At 38.5% G+C, this 22,226-nt stretch overlaps 1 protein-coding gene across 1 annotated transcript in view; it reads right to left on the minus strand.

The window, feature by feature from the left end:
- Positions 1–1,234: 1,234 nt before the first annotated feature.
- The window catches only part of UBE3C (ubiquitin protein ligase E3C), a 63,541-nt gene continuing 42,549 nt past the window's right edge, over positions 1,235–22,226 (minus strand). The window contains exons 19-23 of the mRNA XM_054390018.1: positions 13,409–13,621; positions 7,197–7,385; positions 7,033–7,099; positions 6,032–6,162; positions 1,235–1,475 (exon numbers count right to left, since the gene is read on the minus strand). Of these exons, the coding sequence (XP_054245993.1) occupies positions 1,305–1,475; positions 6,032–6,162; positions 7,033–7,099; positions 7,197–7,385; positions 13,409–13,621 (771 nt within the window). The 3' untranslated portion in view covers positions 1,235–1,304. The remainder of the gene's footprint in view (positions 1,476–6,031; positions 6,163–7,032; positions 7,100–7,196; positions 7,386–13,408; positions 13,622–22,226) is intronic.

Consider the following 22,226-nt stretch of genomic DNA (forward strand, 5'->3'; position numbering starts at 1 on the left):
GCATAAGAGATGAATACAAATTTGATTGTAAATTTTGATGATTTAAAGTATAAAACTAAAGTTCAGAGGGATGCACCTATGAATCTTAGCAGTTTGAACTATAATTCCTTTTTTTAAACTGACTGCAGCTTGCATATGAATACCCAGCGATGTGCCTACAACTAGAGGATCGGTTCCTTCCATGTGAAAACAAATTTTTTCCCCAGATACCAAATTATATTAAGCAGCATATTTCCACCTACTTTTCTTAGCAGAAGTACTGCAGGCAGATGGAGATAAAAGCTGTTTAATCACAAAAAAAAAGAAAAACAAAGAAAACAAAATAATTTGACTAGTGTCTACAGCATAGATATGGAAAGAAATGACGGGGAAAAGGAATGTGACCACCACAGGCTTCAAATATAAAAGATAAAGCCTGATAACTTTGGTTTAAATAATTTTAATGGTTGTTACATGTATTTTTTTTTCCAAAGTGATGACGTTTGTATGTACTGTGTATGCAACAGGAGCCTGATACATTTTTTAAGAAAAACAGAAGTCTGTACAGGCACAAAAGACAGAAACGGAACAGAGAACACATGGATAGTCACACCCATTCACAACAGTGTTCAAGTGATAATGATGCAGCCAAACGTTGAACTTAATGCAATTCCAATTTCTCCAAGTATTTCAGAAAGCACAAATGGAGTATTATAAACATTTTATCTCAGTGCCTACCACCTTGAGGGAAGGTAGACTAAAACAAAATCAGTTCTGCAACAACTATGATTTGTAAACAATTCTACAATGTAAGTAAAGATGTTAGGTTATCAGAAATGAGCATTTTCATCCTCTCAGTTCTGGGATATCTGCAAACATCTGCTTCGCTTCCATCTAAAAGATTAATTACAGGATGTTAGCCCTGTCTCATCCCAATGTGCTGCATGGTACACAATTTTATTGCCAGTTTGTGAAATTATTTATGTTTGAACAGCACAAAGCCAAAGCTGCATCTTTGGTTAATTTCACTGAGATGTCACTCTTCTTTACATGTGCTCTTCCTTTGCATAAACACAGGACACAGCCACACTGCACACAGCATTCATTGTTTTGAATCATAAAGCAGTGTCAATGTAATATTACCTAGTGAAAGCTAACTAAGAAATTGTGTTTAAAAATGAAACCTATTTGAGGGCATCTTATAAGACACAAGAGCTGCAGAAATCTAGACAGAATTCCCTTAAAACTGCTTGAGTATGGGTGCTGCTTATAGAGTAGGCACTGGTTAGTTCCTCTGCAGATCTTCAAATAAGCATCAGTTTGACTCAGCTTAATTCAAATCCAGCAGCACATTCAATGGCATAAAGAAGCTTGCTTCGCATAAGGTTTTCATCATAAAACTCAGGAAGCTTCAGCAAGTTCATGCAGGTACTGGCAGTAGGTAGCCTGTCTAAATCAGATCCTCCATTGTGAATGCAAAATGCAGGATATAATTCCTGAAAATGACAGAAAAAAAATAACGTATCAAAAAATAACATCCAAGCCAAAAGCTACCCCGTAACAGCTGGCACAGATTTCTAGGAAATAAATTATTAGATTAAACCTGTCACAATGACATACACAAATGGCATTTTCTCTCATTCCTAGTGGCCCCAACAGCACTCTTGAATTGTGTAGTGCTTCTCTCAACCTTGTCTCCACCAAGATCCATTAAATTGTAAAACACAAAGCAGTTTATTTGCTTCTACGGTGTGGCAGTTTAGGCTGGGTGCCCCCTGCCACTGCCGCATGAGATACACCTCTGGTGTCCTGGGTGCCCACCCACAGGGGTGGACACAGGAAACGACGTATTTCTACCCATAAAATCCTGCACCCTATAAGGCCATCTGCAAAGTCATTCTCTCTCTCTTTCTTCCCTCTCTGCTCCCCTGGGAGATGTCCTCTCTTATCGGGTAATGCCGGGGGAGTATCCTCAAGGCCTCTTAGGCCTGTCTAGGCCTAATGCCAGGAGGAGAATGGAGGGGGGGGCAGTCTCAGACCTGGCCAGCCTGAGACTTGCCTAGCAGTGGGAGGGGGAAGAAAGAGCCCTGAGGGGTTTGGGTTTACCCTCAGGTGGGAAGAAGGGAAGGATTGGGAAGCTCTGGGAATTCTGTAACAGGCTCTGTATGCTTTGGGATACTCTTTGTCACTATGCTTTGTAGTTTGTAGTTCTCTGTAGCTTCACCAATTGCTTTTCCATTTAAACTTTCCATCACTCTCCAATCCGTTTGTGTGAGTCTCATTCTTTTGTCCCTTTCGGGGCAAGAGACGATCTGTCTGGCCCCAAACCAGCACATACGGAAATAGCAATAATTTGTTATTATCCACGCACTCCATTCTGCAAATACATGATGCTACAAAACCAGTGAAACACAAAATGGAAAAAGTAATACAGCAGCACGTAATAAATTTGTTGCGTTTGGGATACAGAACTGGGATTCACACTCTCCTTAGAAAGGCTCCCAAATACCAATGGATCCCACATATTCTGCAGAAACAGGAGAATGATGGGTTCTTGCCATACTGAAGGTTTCTGACAATGAAATACATGCTGAACATCAGGAACACCAGACCCCTTGCAGCAACAGAGGTAAATGGAAAACAATGTTCTGTTGTGTTTGAATGACACGTTGTCATTGTATAAAAATGAGTCTTCTGATGAGAATTATACTTGGCTTTTGTCTTTAGAGGTAGAGAGGGCATTGTTCCTATATACACAAAAATCCCAAAGGTAATTTTGCTCCAGCTAATGAAATGATGTGCAATGGCAGCTACAACATTCTTCTGTTAAGAGTCTAGAAATATTCCAGTTTTATGCACAAATTCTACCTGAGCATTTACTTATGTTAAAGTGATTCTGTGAGGAAAAAAGGATAAGTGACCAGATGTAAGGGGGGAGGAGGAGGGGGGAAAGTTAGAGTACCCAATTTCCTGCTGTAACATTGAAAAAACCCAACCCCCCAAAAATATAAACAATCACCAAACATAATCTTCCTTCTCCTCATCTTCCATCTCCTCACCACAATATACTATATTTTCCTTGTTAAAAATCCATTGTCTAAGACAACGCTAACAGCCCTTCTTGCCCCAAAGGGATTTATCTCTAAATTAACCTTTCAGCAAGCCTAAATCTATGAATATGAAGATGGACAGAGGATCTGGTCAGGTGTCCAATTAAGCAAGTATTGGCACTACCATGGTCTAGAACTCAAGAGGTACTTTATATTCTCCAAATAAAGAGCAATCTGTATTTAAAGAAATTATATTTGATGCTTCACAGAGCAATGACAAAGACACTCAGGTGTTATTTGGATTACTTAGGAACTACTGATCCAAGGAACAGTCTTTGAAGATATGTTGTATATAATATTTTTTTAAAAATACGATTTTTTCTTCACAGAAAGAATGTAGTAACAAATATTTGTTTGTTACCTCTAAAGCACCACTTTTGCTGGTGAGAAAGTATTAGTTTTATCTAATGCTTGCCTGAGTTAAAATGGTTCTGAGTTTAGAAACGTGAAAAAAAAATACCAGCTTGAGAGGCAATAGGTCAATGAGATTCTAAGCTAAATTATTGTTCAAATGGATGCCTTAAAAGTATTTAATGGCTAAAATGCTGCGTTTTTAGTGTTCCTTTCAAAATGCTAATTGAATTCCCCTACTTTAGCTTTAAAAATGGAAAAATGAAGTTCTACATTGAAATGTCACAGCAAGGGCACCATTTGTTGCATAATTAAATACTGTGCAGCGGGAAACTGCAATAGTTTGGAAGTAAAAAGTATCATCAATTTATTATGTGACCTGATTGGAACTTAACATTTTCAACCAGACTTTAATGACTTTTTTTTTTTGTCTGTAACAATCACATGCATTAAACTTATTAAACTTTAATTAGCTTTAGAAAATGTTATTCTGAGCCTCATTCTGGCAGTGAAAGCTAACATTTTTAAATGATGTTGAGCTAGACTGTGCTATCTGTATGCTATGAATGCCAAGACATTTCCTTATCTTACATTAACATACACTAACTTGAAAATGTGAAGTTTCTACAGTATAAAACACACAGAAGATTTCACAGTGCAAACCAGAAATGGTGTTCCTCTCAGAAAATCTGAGTACACATATTAAAATTGCAAACAAATTTGGAAGATCACTTGTGTTAACATCTGCCATCAACACAAATATAGTCAGATAGTTATTTGGCTACACTCCTGCAGCTTCACACTCTTCACCTTCAAAGCTCTAAACAACCACAGGCTGCCACAGGCTGGCAAGACATTACTGACAATGACAGCAGCTACCCACTTCCTTTTCTGGCCAGCGTTTCCTGGCAAACCCATGGTTTGCAGGTAAATCCATCTTAACAGGATACTGCTCTAAGCACCACACAAATACTGACCCAACTCCTGCTCAGTGCTGCCCAGCAATGCAGCAGTAATGCCTTTTGACTCTGCTGTTTCCAATCCTGTTGCACGTGGCTGAGCTCGCACGGCCGTCGTAAGTGAACCTAATCTTTTAACGTATTGCTATCATGCTGAAACTTCGATGAGTATTTTACTTCTATTTTTTCCTAGCCGAGTATGTCAAAAGTCAGGTTGTAGCCTATCTCCCAAGTACACACACAAAATTTGCTTTTCATATTTGGCCTCTTTCCAATGTGTCGCAGTCAGCCTTAGTATTTTAATTTTTGACTCACTTCCTCCGTTCTTTCAAATGTCACACTGGCTACCAAAAAGCTGGGTAGCTATATCTGCATTTCCTTCTCTCCTCTTCTAATTCAAAAGGCTGACAACAACTGGAGGCTTCTGTTTACTTTGTTTCCACACAATTGTTTCCCAATTCTCCCTCCATTCCATGACTAATGTGCACTGTTCTATCTTGATCTCATCCCAGTTTTCGAATTGTTCTTCCCACTGTCCTAAAAATTCCTGTTTATAGTTAGAGTACTGTAGAGTGATATTCACAGAGACTTGGAGAGAAATGCTTGCAGGCTTTTAACTGATCAATCACATCAACCAAATCGATGAATCCCCTAGATCGGAGTCACGTTATTTAACAGCCATCGCCACAGTCTCTATATCCAAACCTAGTCACCTTGGACACTCTAACACTAAAGAGGATCTAGTTAGTATGTTCTGTGGTGTCTAAGACATGATTCACTTCACCCTGAAGTAGACATGTGGAACAGTCAAATTACTCACTGAACAAGCCAACTCCTCTCCTAGATGCCTATAAAACGAGTGTAGCTGAGCTATAGATTATAGATATTGAGGATGAAGGATACATTGCCCCTCCACGTGCTAGTGGCACCTCACAGCACTTGCTACAGCAGCTTGAAGGGATTATGCAGAGGGTGAGACTGCACAGAGGTTTATAGAATGGCTGCACCAAAGGGAGGTTTAAATTACCACACACAATGGCAGTGCTGCGTACCCATAGCCGCTGACAAAGAAGCAGGAAAATAAATAGAAGATTTACAGAAGGAAGACAATGTGAAGTTGAAGCATTAGAGGATAGAGAAGTCAAGGGAAAAGGGCCATGCTTATGCCTCCCTGCAGAATGTGGCACCAGAAACAACTCTTTCACTTCAAAATTGCTCTGCAGCCTGAAAAAAAAAAAATCAGCTGCTTAAGTTACTAAGAATATTCTTTCATCACTCCTATCAATTGAACCACATACTACTTTATGACAACCCGCAGACACTTTTGTGTCTTTTGAATCATTCAAGTGTTAGAGGTCTGTGTCTGAGACCTTGTGATTTTAATACTGGAGTCTCTTGTGTTCCAGAGGAAAATAATGCTTATGAAAACCATCAAGAGTTTTTTCACTTGTGAACTTCATCATGTATCACCTCCAAGACACGTCACATGGAACAGCCCAGTTCCTACACCTGATGAGAAATTCTTACAACATTTATCTTTCAAGTACCGTAGATTTCTACAGACAAGAAAAGCTTGTATCATCATGTGCAGTGTTTACACAACTTGCCCGGAAGTCGGGAAGACATCTATACCTTAAACCCCAGAAGAGGCGGTCGAGAGCAGCTCGTGACAAACTTGAGTAGTTTGCGTTTCTCTTCATCAGTGAAACTTTCTACGACTCTCCAGAATATTTTAATTACAGGATGGTCTGCTGTGTAGCCACCTATAATGAGATTGAAATGATTTATAGGTAGAATGGTTTTATGCAAGAAATAAATTCTGCAGAAACCTAGCATCAATCTTGAAAAGCTTGGGGAAAATACTTCAACCAGCAGGCTTACATTGCTGACTTCCAGTATCTATAGATCTCTTTGATTACTGCATTTTGAGTTTCTCATTCATTGCTTACCTCTGGCTACCTCAACTTCTTAACAGCTTTTTTCTTCAATGAATTATTTAAATTAATTTTATTTAGCGTAGCATTTACCTGCCAGGTTTGGATTGCTGCCTTTTAACAGTTTGTAAAATCTGCAAGACTCGGGATATTTCATGCATCAGCTTACCTTGAGCTAAGTTTGGATGTGAAGTGATGATACAGTAACTACTTTTTCATTACATTCATGATATGTACGGAAAAATGAAGACACCTTGAATTCCTCACAAGGAAAAAAATATACACTCTCTCTACAGACTGCCTGAGAAATGGTAAGCATCTGAATACAGGGGTAGAAATAACTATCCCAAAGTTGTTTGCAGGCTTATTTTTGGGGCAGCTAGACACAACCACTGACGAACGTCCATTTAGAAAAGGAATTACATATCCTCTAACTGTCTGGCTATAAACTTGTATTTAAGCGTGTGAGTAAAAAACTGCATACCTGTATTTCCCAGAATTTATAAGATCAGGTGGTACTTTTACCCAATCTCAAATTCACACCTGTCCAAAGAGTTTGGCCAAAGTTAACAACTACAGTTAGCAAGAATGACCCCACAATTTTTTTTTCCTAATGCTAGGATTAAAAAAAAAAAAATTTATTTATTCCTCAGTCAGTCATAATGCATTTTTTTTTTAATTTCAGTGAAATATGCTTACCTGAATAGTTTGTGAAAGATTTAAGGTCATCCAAACTAATAGGAACCTGGGCACCAGAAATCAGAACCTAACAGTGAAGGAAATCAGACAGTTACATTACAGGCAAAACTTAGCATTTATTTCTGTGTAAAGCAACTGTTTTCTGCACTTTGAAGCAGAAGTACCTGTATTTCCTGCTGATCAAACATCCGAAGCCACTCGAGATTGACAACATTGGCCAGTCCCTGACGGAAAGCAAGGCAGTGCTGTCGAATCTGTTTGTTTAGCCTGTAGTCTGCCACCAGATGGATGTAGGCGATGCGGTTCGCGCTGGTGACAGGAATATCTTTTCCACCTGGCTTCAGCTCAACCACCTATAAACATAACCATTTTCATCATCTTGGTAAACTTTAGTTCTGTGTGCTGTAGCTGTAAAACTGAACTACAAAACATTCTAGTAAGTGAAGTGTACTAGAATACTCAAAAACATTCACCTCAGTACAAGATAAAAGAGTATGACAAGAAGTAAAGGTATTTACTCTTTATTTTCTGTTTATTCAAAAGAGCACATTCTGTGGCATCCAGTTTTTAGACTTAGACCACCAGCCGCTGATGCATCTGACTTCATGGCCCCATGGTTTATTACCAGAAAGAGGATCTGGCAAAGTCAGAGCACTTTTATAGCAGACCATGTGTAATACTAAATTCACCACTTCAAGTCAGAAAAACATCAGTGAAAATCTTCCCCTTGGCAGGATTCCCCCTAGTTTCACTGATGCATAAGCACAGAGCTCACACATCCTCCTTCCAGTTGGACTAGGAAAGCCATGCATGACTGGCTAGGCTCACCTCCAACTATTTGGTGATCATGAATGCTGCAGGACCATATTATGGTAAAAGCAGTGTCTGCCAAGTCACAATTAAACTCTAATTTACAGAATAACAGGCATTCATAATTCCTGCTACTTAAATTCCAAGTTATACATGCTCAGTACTTTCAACAACAGAAAAAAAATAAACAAAAACCCACCACCAACAACAACAAAAAAATCAAGCATAAACCTTGTATTGCTACTGAGAAGATTCACTTTCATCCTTCAAGTACACCAAGGCACCTCAGCATGGAAGAATTTTTAATGAAAAACTAAAGATAATGTAATTGCAGCAAGATACAAATCAGGATCAGTGGTAGTCATTAGTACAATATTAAAGACCTTTACATATTCTGCTCTTCTATATTAGGTTAATTTTGCTGAGAAGCAGCCTAACTGGGATTATTGGAGTACTAAGAGGAGGATTTAAATAACTGAAAAGTCGAGATTCTGACACTTTCTGAACCTTTCCAAAAAAGGGTTTGCTTTTCTACACTCTGGATTCAGCAGTTTTTAAAGTTTTTTTAAAATGACTGCACATTTCAGTCTGTGGTAATGATCAGACATTTAGAGCACAGAGAATTAAATATAAATAGCTTATTTTGTAACATGTTCTAGTACTAAGCAAAGCACAAAATAGCAAGATTAAAAATTCACAGTGTTTTTGAGCCTTCGGATTTTGACTTGACTCATAGCTTTTTAAGGCCAATCTGACCTCTCAGACAACACAAGCCAGAGGATTCTGTCTAGAGATTCCTGTATTTAACTCAATAAATCCATAGATGAGTTAGAACACATTTTTTAGAGAGACAGGCAATCTTGGTATTAAGACCCCATGTGATGGAGTATTTACCACTTTCCCTGAAAAGCCAGAACAACCTGAATTACGATAGGCATTAAAAATAAGTCTTGCAGCTGAAGGATTGAAGTGGGAAGTAAGCTTCTTGCTTTTATTTTGCCTACACAAAAAAAAAAAAAATATCATCAATACTCCACTATGTCTGTGTGCAGGTAGTACTGACTATGCTTAAATCCTACTCCCTGGAGCATTAAGTGAAATGACTCTGCTTCATACCCTGCACACATTACCTTGCTCCCTTCCAAGTGAGTCCCTTTCAAAACAAACCATGGACACAAGAGGCAGGATAGCCTTTTCTGGGGTCCATCCCTTGGGAACCTGGCATGCCATGCAGCCAGACACTCTGAAGGAGCTACAGGCCAGTAGCTGGTGCCACTGACTGGCCTGAGGGTGATGACACTTTCACTGGTGAAGTCCACAAGGAGCATTAACAGAAGTATAGGACATGTTTCATACCACAGCGAAACATCTCATGAGAAGGGGCCCCATGGCTGCTGAGCTTTCTCCTCTGATACTGCAGGCAACAACACAGTCTAGAACACATCAAGGCCATTGGATAGACTTTGTTCACACCCAATTCTTATTTCAATATTGTCCTATAGCTTAACCAGCTCTTTCCTTCCTCCTCAATTATATCAATGATTTAATACATATAGGCAGTAACTTCATTAATCTGCCCAGAGATTTTTTCCACTGAAATAAAGTAAGCCAGATTCCTTTAGTTTTCTCCTATATTATACACTTTTACAAAGCCTAACAAGATCAGAAAGCTTTCTCTTGTTATTTGAATTTCTGTCCTCTTTTTTCTAGTGTTACAGGATCAGAACTAATAAAGATGCTCCTCAAGAACAGGTCACTGAGACATCAACACTACTAACGCTTTGCTATCTGCCCACTTACAAATTTTCTGTTTCACAGAACTGCACAATTACATGATCTTTTCTCACTACTTCACCAAATACAGTTCTTTTCTTTGAGATAGGATCACACTCAATTGTATTTTTTTTTTCACTTCCATCTATCCAGTTTTCGCCACTAGATGGTGTGAGATAGTAACATGAACATACACAGGACAGGAGAGAACTGAAAACCACAGGCTTGTGTCATCGAGTTATTATCCATTTTGTAGAAGTAAGTTTAAACAAACAAACAAAACTTTTAATTTGGTTTGCTATCAAAATGACACATTTTTAAATAAAACTTATCATACATATTATTTAGATCATTATTCATTCAGATCAATAAAGTAATAGCATAGGTAACTGAGTTTTTATTCCATACTCACAAATACATTTTCAAAATGAAGGGGAAATACCAAAATGGGATAGAAAAGTCCCATATTTTTAAAAATCTACGAGAAAGGGGGGTACTTGGCAGTTTTTACTACTGTGGACCAAAGTATTGCATAATGCCTCTAACAGAAACTTGGATATACTTGGACAAACTTAATGCTACGGGCAGCTCACACAAATCTGCCAGTGGCAGATGCTTCCCTAGCTAATAGAGAAAAAGTGTGAATATTTAGAGGGTAGAGTGGGAAAAAGCTTAGGAAAGAATAAGGGATCTGTCATCAAGGTATTCTTGGTTTGTGTGTCCAGGCGTTAGGACATGTAATTTCCAAAAACACTCTTAGAGATAGTAAAGGACTCTCAGAAACATGGGTTCAGAATAGATGAAAATATTTTATCTTTTGTATCAGACTCCAACCGCTTTTGTTCACATCACTGCTGAAGCTTTTCCCCATTCTGAAAATAAACCAATAAAAGTTTTCTTTCTTTCCCTGTCATCTGTCTTCCAGATGTTTAGGCAGGAGTTCCAGGTAGGAGATTACATTTGAATGCCTAAGAATGCATTTGCCATAAGTGTTATAAATCTGCCCAAGAAGGATCAGCCTCAAAACATTTTGCCTTCTGAAAACTCTCCAATAGAAGTTGCCAAGATAGAAACTTTCAGAATTATTTTCAAGGCTTCAATATTTTCTCTCATGGAACTTTAAAGACAAAGAACTCTTTTTTAGTGATTCACAGTATTTTCAGTTAACAGCAATGACATTCACATGTTTGAAAACCCCAAGGTGATGTCCTGACACCAACTTCTACCCTACGTGAATTTCATAGAAACTTACAGTGATTGCGGATTTGTGCTTCTACATTCCATAGGAGACTCATAGGAGTCTCCTATCAAAGACTCATAGGAGTCTCCTATCCTATTCAACTGTTCCAACCCATGTTAGCTATCAATGTTTGAGAAGACTCACTGGAGTACAGGATCTAACATTTCTAAAGCAAGAGGAATACACATTTGAATCTTCCTCTCTTCCCTTGGACAGCCCCAAAACTCACCTCCCTCACTGAGAGAAAGGTCTGAAAACAGGAGGCATTCTCTTAAATTTGTTAATCTTACACATTTTATAACCATTTAATCATCATCTAATCTACAATATAAAAGGAAAAATAAAATCAATATACACTACAACTTGAAGGCACCTCTAACTACAGGCTGACATGAGATATTTTACTGGCCACCAGTTTATGCAGCCCATCTAACAGCTAAAATCTAGCCTGGTATCACTGCGTTAGATAGTTCTTTATCAAAAGCTAAAGCTCTTTGGGGTTGGAAGATAAGGCTGATGGCATAGCTCCCCTAATTAGCAGGTCTAATGTGCAAATTATTAAGTACCTTTTTCAACTTCTGGTGAATGCACTTTGACAATAGTTTAATGGGATCTAAAAGCACATTACAGGATTCGAATCAATACGCTGATAATAGAATTTCTACCTTCTACTACTGACAGGAGCGATGGAGCCCCTTTGCAATGTGTCTTTCATTGCAGATAATGCTTTTGTGCCACAATTGCTGGATGGACACTGTCCTGAGGATAGCTATTTACAAGGATAGATTTATTATGCATTTATTGGGCACTAATTTATTAGACACTAAAGTGGCTGTTTAGCTGAAAACTGGAAATAATGCACATTCAACGAAAGGAGTGCAAATTAAGCTCTTTTCCCAAAGTGAATTAGTTTTACCTTGACACAATTAATTAGTATGCAATGGTTACACAAGTCAAATACCAGACAAAATCTATTTGTCCGTATGAGGTTTATTAAGGTAATGAAATGAAGTATAAAAACTTGTTGCATCTAAACACACAAGATGGTGACTACACTAACACGAAGTCTCGTTAAGAGATGGTTAATATTTCACAGGTAGTGCTTGCTCTCCAAGTGTAAACATAGCAAAACAGCATCAGAATATTTAACTTACTTTGAGTTTAGTGATTTAGAAACTCAATGTTATATTTAATCTTCTTTTTAAGGTTATGCCAAACAATTAAAAATCTAAAGTCTTGATAATACTAGCCAAAGCCTTCAGAGATTTTAAACAAACAAATTAAGCCTCTTGGCAACAATCATTTTTTACAAGTTTTTGCTGCAGTAGGTAGAGCTGGCAGCATCTCTAACTTAGACCTCCCCTTTTACATAATTTCTGAGCTATTTCTCTTTCCTCAGTCTTATTTGTTGAGGTATGTTCTAACTTGTGTGGCTAATTTTTGAGGGCACACAGAGTAGATATATGGAGTATGGAAACCAAAACTTGTCCAGAAAATACTGACTACCTTCCTTTTTTAGAGAGAAAACTGAATTTGTATTAGCTGCAATCAACAAAACTATCGCTTTAAGCGCATTTAAATTAATGACTTCAGAATACAACCAACAGTCTATCCTGCTGCCCTAGAAAATCCTGGGTTATATTGGAAACTGTCACCTTGTGTCCTTTGCAACCTAGTAACCAAATACAGGAGCTACTACAGACTCAATTCATATCAGTCCCTTAGGGCAGATGCTACAAGTACAGTACAACAGAGCAGAGCTGGAAGAACCTGCTGTTTGATACACGTTTATCACGTGCCTTTATTTCAGTTTTGGGGTGTTTTCCCTAGGACAGTGCAGGCCAGTTTTCACAGAGGGAGAATAATTCATGGAGGAAATGACATTATGATAAGTAATGTTTCATGTTAAACATATATATCAGGCAGTCATTGACTCTTCCCTTTAGTATAATTCAGAAACTCCAAATCTGATTATACTGTTTTAAAACTGTAATGCAATCCAGGTTTTAGGATCTTCCAAAATGACAGGAAATGGGTGATAGAAGAGTAAAGATAAAGTTCAACTCTAATGCTGTTAAAGCAGAAGTCTTGGACAAATTACAGCTAAAGAAGACAACACTCCTTAGTGACAATAAAGGGTCACTAGTATTTAGAATTATTCTGATTTGTAATTCAGATTCCAAACCAGGAAGTACTTCTATAGTTAACACATAATATAGTTTTTGATTGCATTTCAAATAATTGCAAAGAAGAAACCAAGTATTTTGCTCAAGAAATTATCTTGGGAAACAAAATTTTTCAAGCATGACTGTTCGAAAATAGTCACCATAGTTTACTACTTACAAAACCAAACTCTTAAGTCATCATCAAAAGTTATTTTTTAATAACACCTAGTTACTGTCTACTCCAAATGCTAAGTCAGAATCCATATGATATCTCACATCACACAGCACCCTTAACAGTTTTTTCCTACCAAGTTAAAAAATTAATTAGGGGTAGTAATGCCTCATCAGTCATATATAAAAGAAAACAAAAATTGAAAGCCATTCTTACCTGTGCTTCTCCAAGATCATTATTAACCACAGTGAAATTTAGTCCAAGTTCTTCTACATCGCCTTCATAGCTCTTGAGAAAAAGCAAATTTTTGTACATTTCTGGATCTAACGAAGCTAAGTGATGAATGTCAACATCCGCACTTGTTCCCAATAATTTAGAGAGAAAAAAACTAGCAAACGGCAGCTCCACCAGCATATTTTCATAAAGAGCCTGAAAAACAAAGCAATTAAATGCATGAGATTTTTATTGTAGACCCAGTACCTTTTAAAATGCAGATTCATTGCTGCATATTTTGGTGAAATCTAATGGCTAATGGCATTATCAAACCATCCTAACTTCCAAGCTGAGAGCTCACCAGTGATGACTCTATCATATGCCCAATCCTTCCTAGACCTGACACTGTTACACCTGTCAAAAAAATTGCTGAATGAAAAACAAACCTGACCCAAACATCCAGCACTCATGAAAAAACGTATTTTCACTGTAAACTGAGTTGCCTCAGGAATTGTCAAAAACGCAGAAAAAACTCAATACTCCAGCAGTACCAGTCTCTGCAGATCTACTGTGAGACCACGTTTTGATGTGATGCGAAACAAGTGTGCTTATTTTTCATATAGTAACAACTTCTTGTCGACTGGGAAGAAAGAAGTACTTATGGTGGCTCTCAAAAGACAGACAGATGGAAACTCAAGAGCTAGAAAGAAAATGCAAGACATGCATAAAGGAGAAGTAAAAGCCGTTAAAACACATTACTGAAACCTCCTGTCTGTGCATAGCCTTTCCTTCTGTCCATTTGCCACATCAGCATCTCTAACAATGACAACTAGATCTTCACAGTATCATTAATATCTCTGTCAGGCTGAACAGAAAAAGCATCACCAACAAAACATTGTTCTTTTTTCAGTCTTCAAGAGCAGTGTTTCAGTGTTTTGTCTTAATTCCTCTACAATCTGCTTCATACTTTAGAAAGGAAGCAAAATGAGAAGTGGGGCGGGGGGGGAGAGCCAAAAAAAAACCCCAAGGAAACAAGAAGACTAAATGTACTCTAATCACTCAATGATATTCCAGCAAAGACATTAAGAAAAATATACACAACTCCCTCAACTTCTGAAAGAACATTTCCATGAGGCAAGTTAGACCTTGCAGAAAGAATTCAGAGTAACGAGTTCAAAGCCAAAGGGTGCATTATATTTAGAGCCATATGATTTATTCAAGGTGTAGAAGTCGAAATCCTCATTTGTATAGTTGACTTTAAAAGCAAACTAGAGGGATAAATCATTAATTTGCAATGTATAAGGTCACTGTTTGCTGTTCCTGCATTAGTAACAATAAAGCCATTGTAATTCCTTAAATATATCAAAGCTACCCGAATTTAAAATAGAATTCCATCTATGAGTCATAAAATGTAAATGTAGAGGTGTAATTTTTTACACAAGGCAGGTTTAAGCCTTTAGAGCATTTAATATACAAGGACTAATAAATGATAGCACTAAAAACTATGATCACATCAGCTAAATGGATTATAAATTAAATTTCCATAATGTATGCAACTGAAATACAAATGTAGACATAAATCAAGGTATTTTCTAAACACAGGTTAATTACACAAATTCAAAACCTGTCTATTTTTTATGCAAAATAATCCACTTAACATTTTTCAAACCAGTCTTAAGTCTTAGCCACTTGCAACACTTGATCCTAGAAGCCTATCAATAATTCCCTGTCAGGAAAAAACAGCAATAGGTATATTGAAAAAACTTGTACGTTATTTTTCAAGTGTCTGTCTTTTATGAGTGTTTATTGCTAGAAATTGTGCCAAAATGATTTGAAATAAAAAGGATTAATTATAGTAGAAGCTTTTTAATATAAGTGAGTGCAGCTGCAATGCAATTAATGCAAATTGTGACGCTATCAGGAAAATAAATGTGAACAACATCACCGGCTATTTCTGTTTGCTGCCAAATAACTTCAGTAATTTACTACATTAAGAATCAATAAAAAAATAATGCATTTCAAATGCATCACTATTAATCTTCAGGTAGTTCCAAAGTGAACATTTATAACTTCATCTAAAAACTATATAAAGCATTTTTAAATAAACTGAATTGTGCAACTTGAGAATAACTTTAATTACTCCTTCTTTTAGCTAAGTGATTGCAACATTAAAACCAGAGTATTTTTGGAAACAAGACAAACAGTAGTGTTTTAATTACTTTGAAAGTCAAGTCATCCTAATAAAGTTTAATTAAAAAATGCACTAAAACTTTCGTAAATAAGAGCATGATAAACTTTGGTGCTGTTTCCAAGAGGTAAATTATGCCATTACAGCTACAGCACTGTGCAGAGATGCTGAGAAATGCTGTGTACAATTGAATATGACTAAATAAACTAGAACTTTATTTTTGAGTTTCCATCTAACTTCCTTGCTTCTCAGCCAGCATAAAGTGATCAAACCACCTTTTACTGTCAAAAGATGTGATTCCACCCAGTCCCGCAACAGCGATGGAACAAATCATCTTGCTTACTGGGTTTCTCTGAAAGCAGAGCAGTTGTATAGTAGAGGTTACATGAGCATTACAGCAAGCTGAATAAAGGTCAAAATTTGCAGATTATCTGTAGTATGCTTTGGGTTGGGTTTTGGGAGGGGGGATGGGTGCTGGTGGATACCTCGTAAGTCACTATTCAAAACTGAGCTTGCTTTCAAATTGGAATCAGATCCAGCCCACAGTTATGGCTGAAACTGCATAGGGACAGCTGGACCACGTTTTCAATGGGAGCACAATCTTAGAGCAGCCACATGTCCACAGAAGTCCACTCTGAAGGGTACTTCTCTTATTACAGCTAAGCAAATGGCCAGAAGTGGAGATTCACTCCTTCCATCTCTTCCCTCAGTGAACTGTCTTGGGGAGCTACAAGTTACCACTCTAACAAGCCCCTACTTCACTGTGTCCATCTGCAGTCCCATAAACTGACTTACATGAAGCAAAATAATCCAGATAGGAAGTCATGAATGGAACAACCAGCATTCATATATGACATTATACATCTAGTTTCTAATGTTTAGATGAGAAGGGGAGAGGAATAAACACTTCAGAGCCTCCAAGGGACCTTTCCCTTTGTTTTCATCCTAATGAGAATACCTGACTAGGACTATATACGGTAATTTTTGCAATAGTACTTAATGATTACCTGAGGCATTGTTCAAGTATGATCACATCATTTAGAAAATAGCTCTTGAAAGAAAAAAGTTTGCTCCATGTTTTAAAACCAGAAAAAAAAAATTAAGCAGTCAGAACATTTCAGACAAATTAGCTAAGTATCGTAGAGGACAGGTGTGGTGCTAAGGGCCATGGTTTAGCACCAGACTTGGTAGAATTAGATAATGATTGGACTCAATGATCTTAAAGGTCAGTTCCAACCGAAACAATTTTGATTACAAGTTGAATGAGGTTCCAACTGCGTAAACAAATTCACAGACCTACCAACTAAACCTCCCCGACTGTGAGGCAGCTTTCGTGCCTTCACTTACACTTTCACGTCCACAATTAATTCTCTCATTTACTATTTCAACTAAAATCTTTCTTAAGGAAAATAACTGATCAGTCATTGCACCTACATTCCATTAATCCTTTACAAGCTAGAACTGTATTTTAAAATCCAAACAATGATAAAGTCATACCCCTAGAAAGACACGTCTCATGATCTGAGGGAGTAAATGACTGGGCTTAAATTCTGTTATTTCCCTTATCAGCCCCAGAGACCATAACCCTTTCTATTCCAGTCCTTTTAAACAGTTACTATTAAATAATACTTAGCACTTACAGAGTGCAATAGATCTTCAAAGCTGTACAGAATCATTAATAAAAACGATAGAAAAATAGGAAAACCATTAGAACTTCCTTCTACCTTATTATTTATACCCTAGAAATATCTCACCACAGTCACAGTCTTTGGGGCCAGCAAAGCCTTTTCTAATCTAAGGAAAATGATAAAATTAATGAAAAAAGATAAAACTAAAATTACAAGTTGAATTAAAATTAACAGGTACTCATAATCCGAAGCATTTCGAAAGCTAACATTTAGTAATTTTAAGACAAAATCATTTCTTACAGATACACTTAATAATGTGCTTTAATGTGAGCAGAACTAAATTGATATTGTTCCTAACATCTGTATGAATAAAGAAAACTAATTCTTTCAGGTGCATGTAACAATTCAATACGTCTACCTGGTAACTTTCAGTCACTCTCAGTTCTGAGCTCCACAATAGCAGAGGTTCATTCACCTCACTGTAGTGATGGAAAATCTGCTGCATTACCTTCCCTACATGCCTGCCAAAATTCATAGTGTGCCTTTTCTTCAAATACTGCATGACTTCTCCATTTTCAGAAAATTAAGAGCCCAAAATTCCACACCTATATGCCTGTAATTAGGTTTCTGAGAAAGCTTTATTAACACCTGTTGTGGTAGTGTCAGTATCCTCAGATTTAATTTTTCTCTTTCCTCCAGAAAAAATAAAGCCTTTTGTAAATTGGTATTACTTCTGCTTTCCCATTTGCTGGCCATTTGAAGGTCAGTAAGTACAAGTTCATAAAAGTTTCAAAGATGTGAGGCAGCAAGACTGGGATGTTAAGTGCCTGCCTGTTCAATTTGCTGAAGTCCCTGGCAATACCTGACATGGATGGCTAGTGTGTGATAAGCACAAAACTAGCTCATGACTGACTCATGAACCATACATTACCATAAAAATGTAAGGATCCATTTCCAAAGAGTCTATTGGAGCAGATAGAATATAATGATCTTAAGCTGATTTTGAATTTAATTTGTATTTCATTTTATTACAAGAATTTTTATTACGAAAATAGAGTGCTCCAGAAATGTTGGTACTTGCAGAAAACCACCATTTCATCACCTGAGTATTTTCTTTGTGTTTTAGTAGGAACAGTTATCTATTACACCATATGTATAACAAATTGCTGTCAATGTCATCTAGGGGATTTTAAAGGATGGGAAAGGGAAGGACTAGAGATACCTGTGGATGCACTGAATAACTGACAGTTACCATTCACTACTGAGGTTCCAGAAAAGGCTTAATAGATTTTTCATGTCTCAAATTTAAACATAATTTAGTAAGAGCTGAAGATAAAAGGAAAACATCTCCTCTTCATTCACGTTCTTCTGAAAAAAATGAAACATTGACTACTGTATAACCAACCTCTGGATATGCTTCTAAGACAAATTTATATTTTAATAGCAGTGAAATGAGTAATTTTTTAAGACATTTCAACTAGAATAAAGTATTTCAGTAAATATTCCAAACCTAATTGATTGAAATGGACATAGGTGTTCCCAGCCATGAATAAAGATCAGGATACCATTACCACACACTCTTAACTGTTTATTTATTCCCTGTCTAGGAACCTGATTTAGAGGCAATAAAATGCAATCAGTACACAAACCAGAAGCAAGAATCATCTGCTAATGGAACTTTTAATTGAGGAGTGCCCACTGACGTGAGGTAATTCTTTCCACGCAAAACTCCTTGCAGAGACCTCTATGCACTTCATCACGGTAAACAATCACTAACATATGCATTAAAGAAAATTTAAATACATTATGACCCAATAAATATAACAATCCATCAATACATGCTTTTCCTTCCTAACGATTTGGAGTTAAAATACCACATTTCAGCAGTCTTTTAGTGCTAGACATATATCTACAAGGTTAGTACTAACGTAGCTATTTGTAATCTTAATATAATTGGTTAATGTTAAACAAACCAGTACACAAAGGAATTCTCAAGCTGCATAACCACATCACAGAACACATTCAGATTAGTTTACATCTACATTCATAAATCATGAAATAATGTCCACAAGGTATCGGTTTTACTCTCTTATGGTTGTGTTTCTGCACTGTAAATATGTAATTAAAAGAACATGTCATTTTCCATGGTAAATTCCTGTTTTGATTCCATTTCAGATGATTCAGGATATTCTGAGACAAATGATCATCTGCTAACGTGCTTTTAAGCAAAACGCTGAGTCTACAAAAAATTATGTGCAGGGAAACTGAAATGAATAAAACAAAGTTTATGCAAATTACCTTCTTTGTACCACTACCACTAACTCCATACCTACCTTTCTAGGTACAAGTAGTATTAATTGTAGCTGCAGCACAAATCAATTAAGAGTGTGCCGATTCAAGTCAAGCCAAAGTGTATCTTAATTAAATAGACAGTAAGCAATGAGAAAGGATAGCCTAAAACTCAGAAGGCAAAAGAAAAGCCACAAAGCACTGCAGTGAGTGTTCGAGCCTGGCACTTGGTGTGGAGGGTGAAGGAGACACCTGTGTCAGGTGTGACCAGGTGAATTGTCTCTTAAATTTGGTAGCTGAGCTGAAGGATGAAGTGGCTGAGCTGAAAGCGGAGGTAGCAAGGCTCAGGACCATACGAGAATGTGAAAGGGAGTTGGACATGTGGGAACAGGCTTTGAAACCCCCTCCAGTTGAGGGGAGCAGTGGAGGATGGATACAGGTCCCTGTCAGGGGAAGCAAAGGGAATGCACCCCAACCCTCTTCCCCTCCCTCTCTGCCCTTGAGCAATAACTATGAGACTCTGCAGGCTGAGGGCAATGCGGATGAGAGTATTGTAGAGGAACCAATCAAGGAGATGCCAAAGACGAAGCAGCCCCCCCAAACCTTAAGGACCAGTGCTACAAAGAAAAAGAGAAAGGCTATAGTTATTGGAGACTCTCTCTTGAGGGGAACAAGGCGACCCATATGTCATCCCGACCCATCCCATAGGGAGGTGTGCTGCCTACCTGGGGCCCGGGTGAGGGACATCACCCAAAGGTTACCTAAACTAATCCAGCCCTCTGACTATTACCCATTGCTGGTAATCCAGGCTGGAAGTGAAGAAATTGAAAAGAGCAGCACCAGGAAGATTAAAAAGGAATTGAAGGCCCTTGGGAAATCGATTGACGGGGCAGGAGCTCAAGTGGTGTTCTGCTCAGTTCCCTCAGCAGCTGTGGTGTACACTGAGAGGAACAGGAAAACCCACACCATCAACAGTTGGCTTAGGAGATGGTGCCAGCAGCGGAATTTTGGCTTCTTTGATCACGGGGCAACTCTTACTGCACCTGACCTGCTGGACCAAGTTGGGTTGAAGTTATCTAGAAAGGGTAAGAGGGTGCTGGCACTGGGCTTGGCAGGACTCATTGGGAGGGCTTTAAAATAGGTCTGAAGGGGGTGGGTGTGGAAACCAGTCTCCCTGGAGAGGAGGGAGGACCACATAAACTGGTGAATCAGCTGAAGTGCATGTACACCAATGCACGCAGTATGGGCAACAAACAAGATGAACTGGAACTCTTGGTTCACCAGGAGAACTACGATGTAGTTGCCATCACAGAAACATGGTGGGACGATTCTCACAATTGGAGTACTGCACTGGGGGGTTACAAGCTCTTTAGGAGAGACAGGCAAGGGAGAAGAGGAGGAGGGGTGGCCCTGTATATTAGGGAATCCTTTGATGCCTCAGAACTTGAGGTTGCAGATGAAAAGGTTGAATGCTTGTGGGTTAAAATCAGAGGGAGGCCGCACAAAACTGACATCCTGGTTGGAGTCTGTTATAGACCACCCAACCAGGATGAGGAGGCCGATGAGATATTCTATAAGCAGCTGGAAACTGTCTCAAGATCATCAGACCTTGTCCTTGTGGGGGACTTTAACCTACCAGACATCTGCTGGGAACTTAATTCAGCAGAGAGGAGACAGTCCAGAAGGTTCCTAGAGTGCATGGATGACAACTTCCCGATGCAGCTCTTAGGTGAACCTACCAGGGGTAAGGCTCTGCTTGATCTGCTGTTCTCAAATAGAGAAGGGCTGGTGGGAGATGTGATGGTTGGAGGCTGTCTAGGGTGCAGCGACCATGAGATAGTGGAGTTTTCAATATGCAGGGAAATAGGGAGGAGCAGTAACAGAACCCTCACTTTGGACTTTCGGAGGGCAAACTTCAGGTTGTTCAGGCAACTTATTCGGAAAGTTCCCTGGGTAACAGCCCTTAAGAACAAAGGGGTCCAGGATGGTTGGACCTACTTCAAACAGGAGTTCCTAAAGGCACAGGAACTGGCAGTTCCCACATGCCGTAAGACGAGCCTGGATGAGCAAGCAGCTCCTGAAGGATTTAAGGGAAAAAAAGAGGGTTTATCGCCTTTGGAAAGGGGGGGAGGCAACTAGTGATATGTTTAAGGATGTTGTTAGACCATGTAGGAGAAAAATTAGAGAGGCAAAAGCACAGTTAGAAATTAAACTGGCCGCTTCCGTGAAGGACAACAAAAAGCTTTTTTATAAATATATTAATGCTAAAAAGAGGGGCAAGAGGAGCCTCCACTCTTTATTGGACGTGGAGGGTAACATTGTAACTAAGGATGAGGAGAAGGCTGAGATTCTAAATACCTTCTTTGCCTCCATTTTCAACAGTAAGGCAGGAGGACTTCAGGATAACTGGCCTCCTGAGCTGGTCAATGGGGTCAAGGAGCAGTGTTGTACTCCTGAAATCCATGTGGAATTAGTTCGAGACTTGTTGAGTCACTTGGATATTCACAAGTCCATGGGACCTGATGGGATTCATCCTAGGGTGCTGAAAGAGCTGGCAGATGAGCTGGCCAAGCCTCTCTCCATCATTTTCCACCAGTCCTGGCTCACTGGAGAGGTCCCAGAAGACTGGAAACTGGCCAATGTGACGCCCATCCACAAGAAGGGACGGACAGAAGAACCTGGGAACTACAGGCCTGTCAGCCTGACCTCAGTGCCA

This window comes from Indicator indicator, chromosome 20 (genome assembly GCF_027791375.1).
Source record: "Indicator indicator isolate 239-I01 chromosome 20, UM_Iind_1.1, whole genome shotgun sequence".
NCBI lineage: Eukaryota > Metazoa > Chordata > Aves > Piciformes > Indicatoridae > Indicator > Indicator indicator.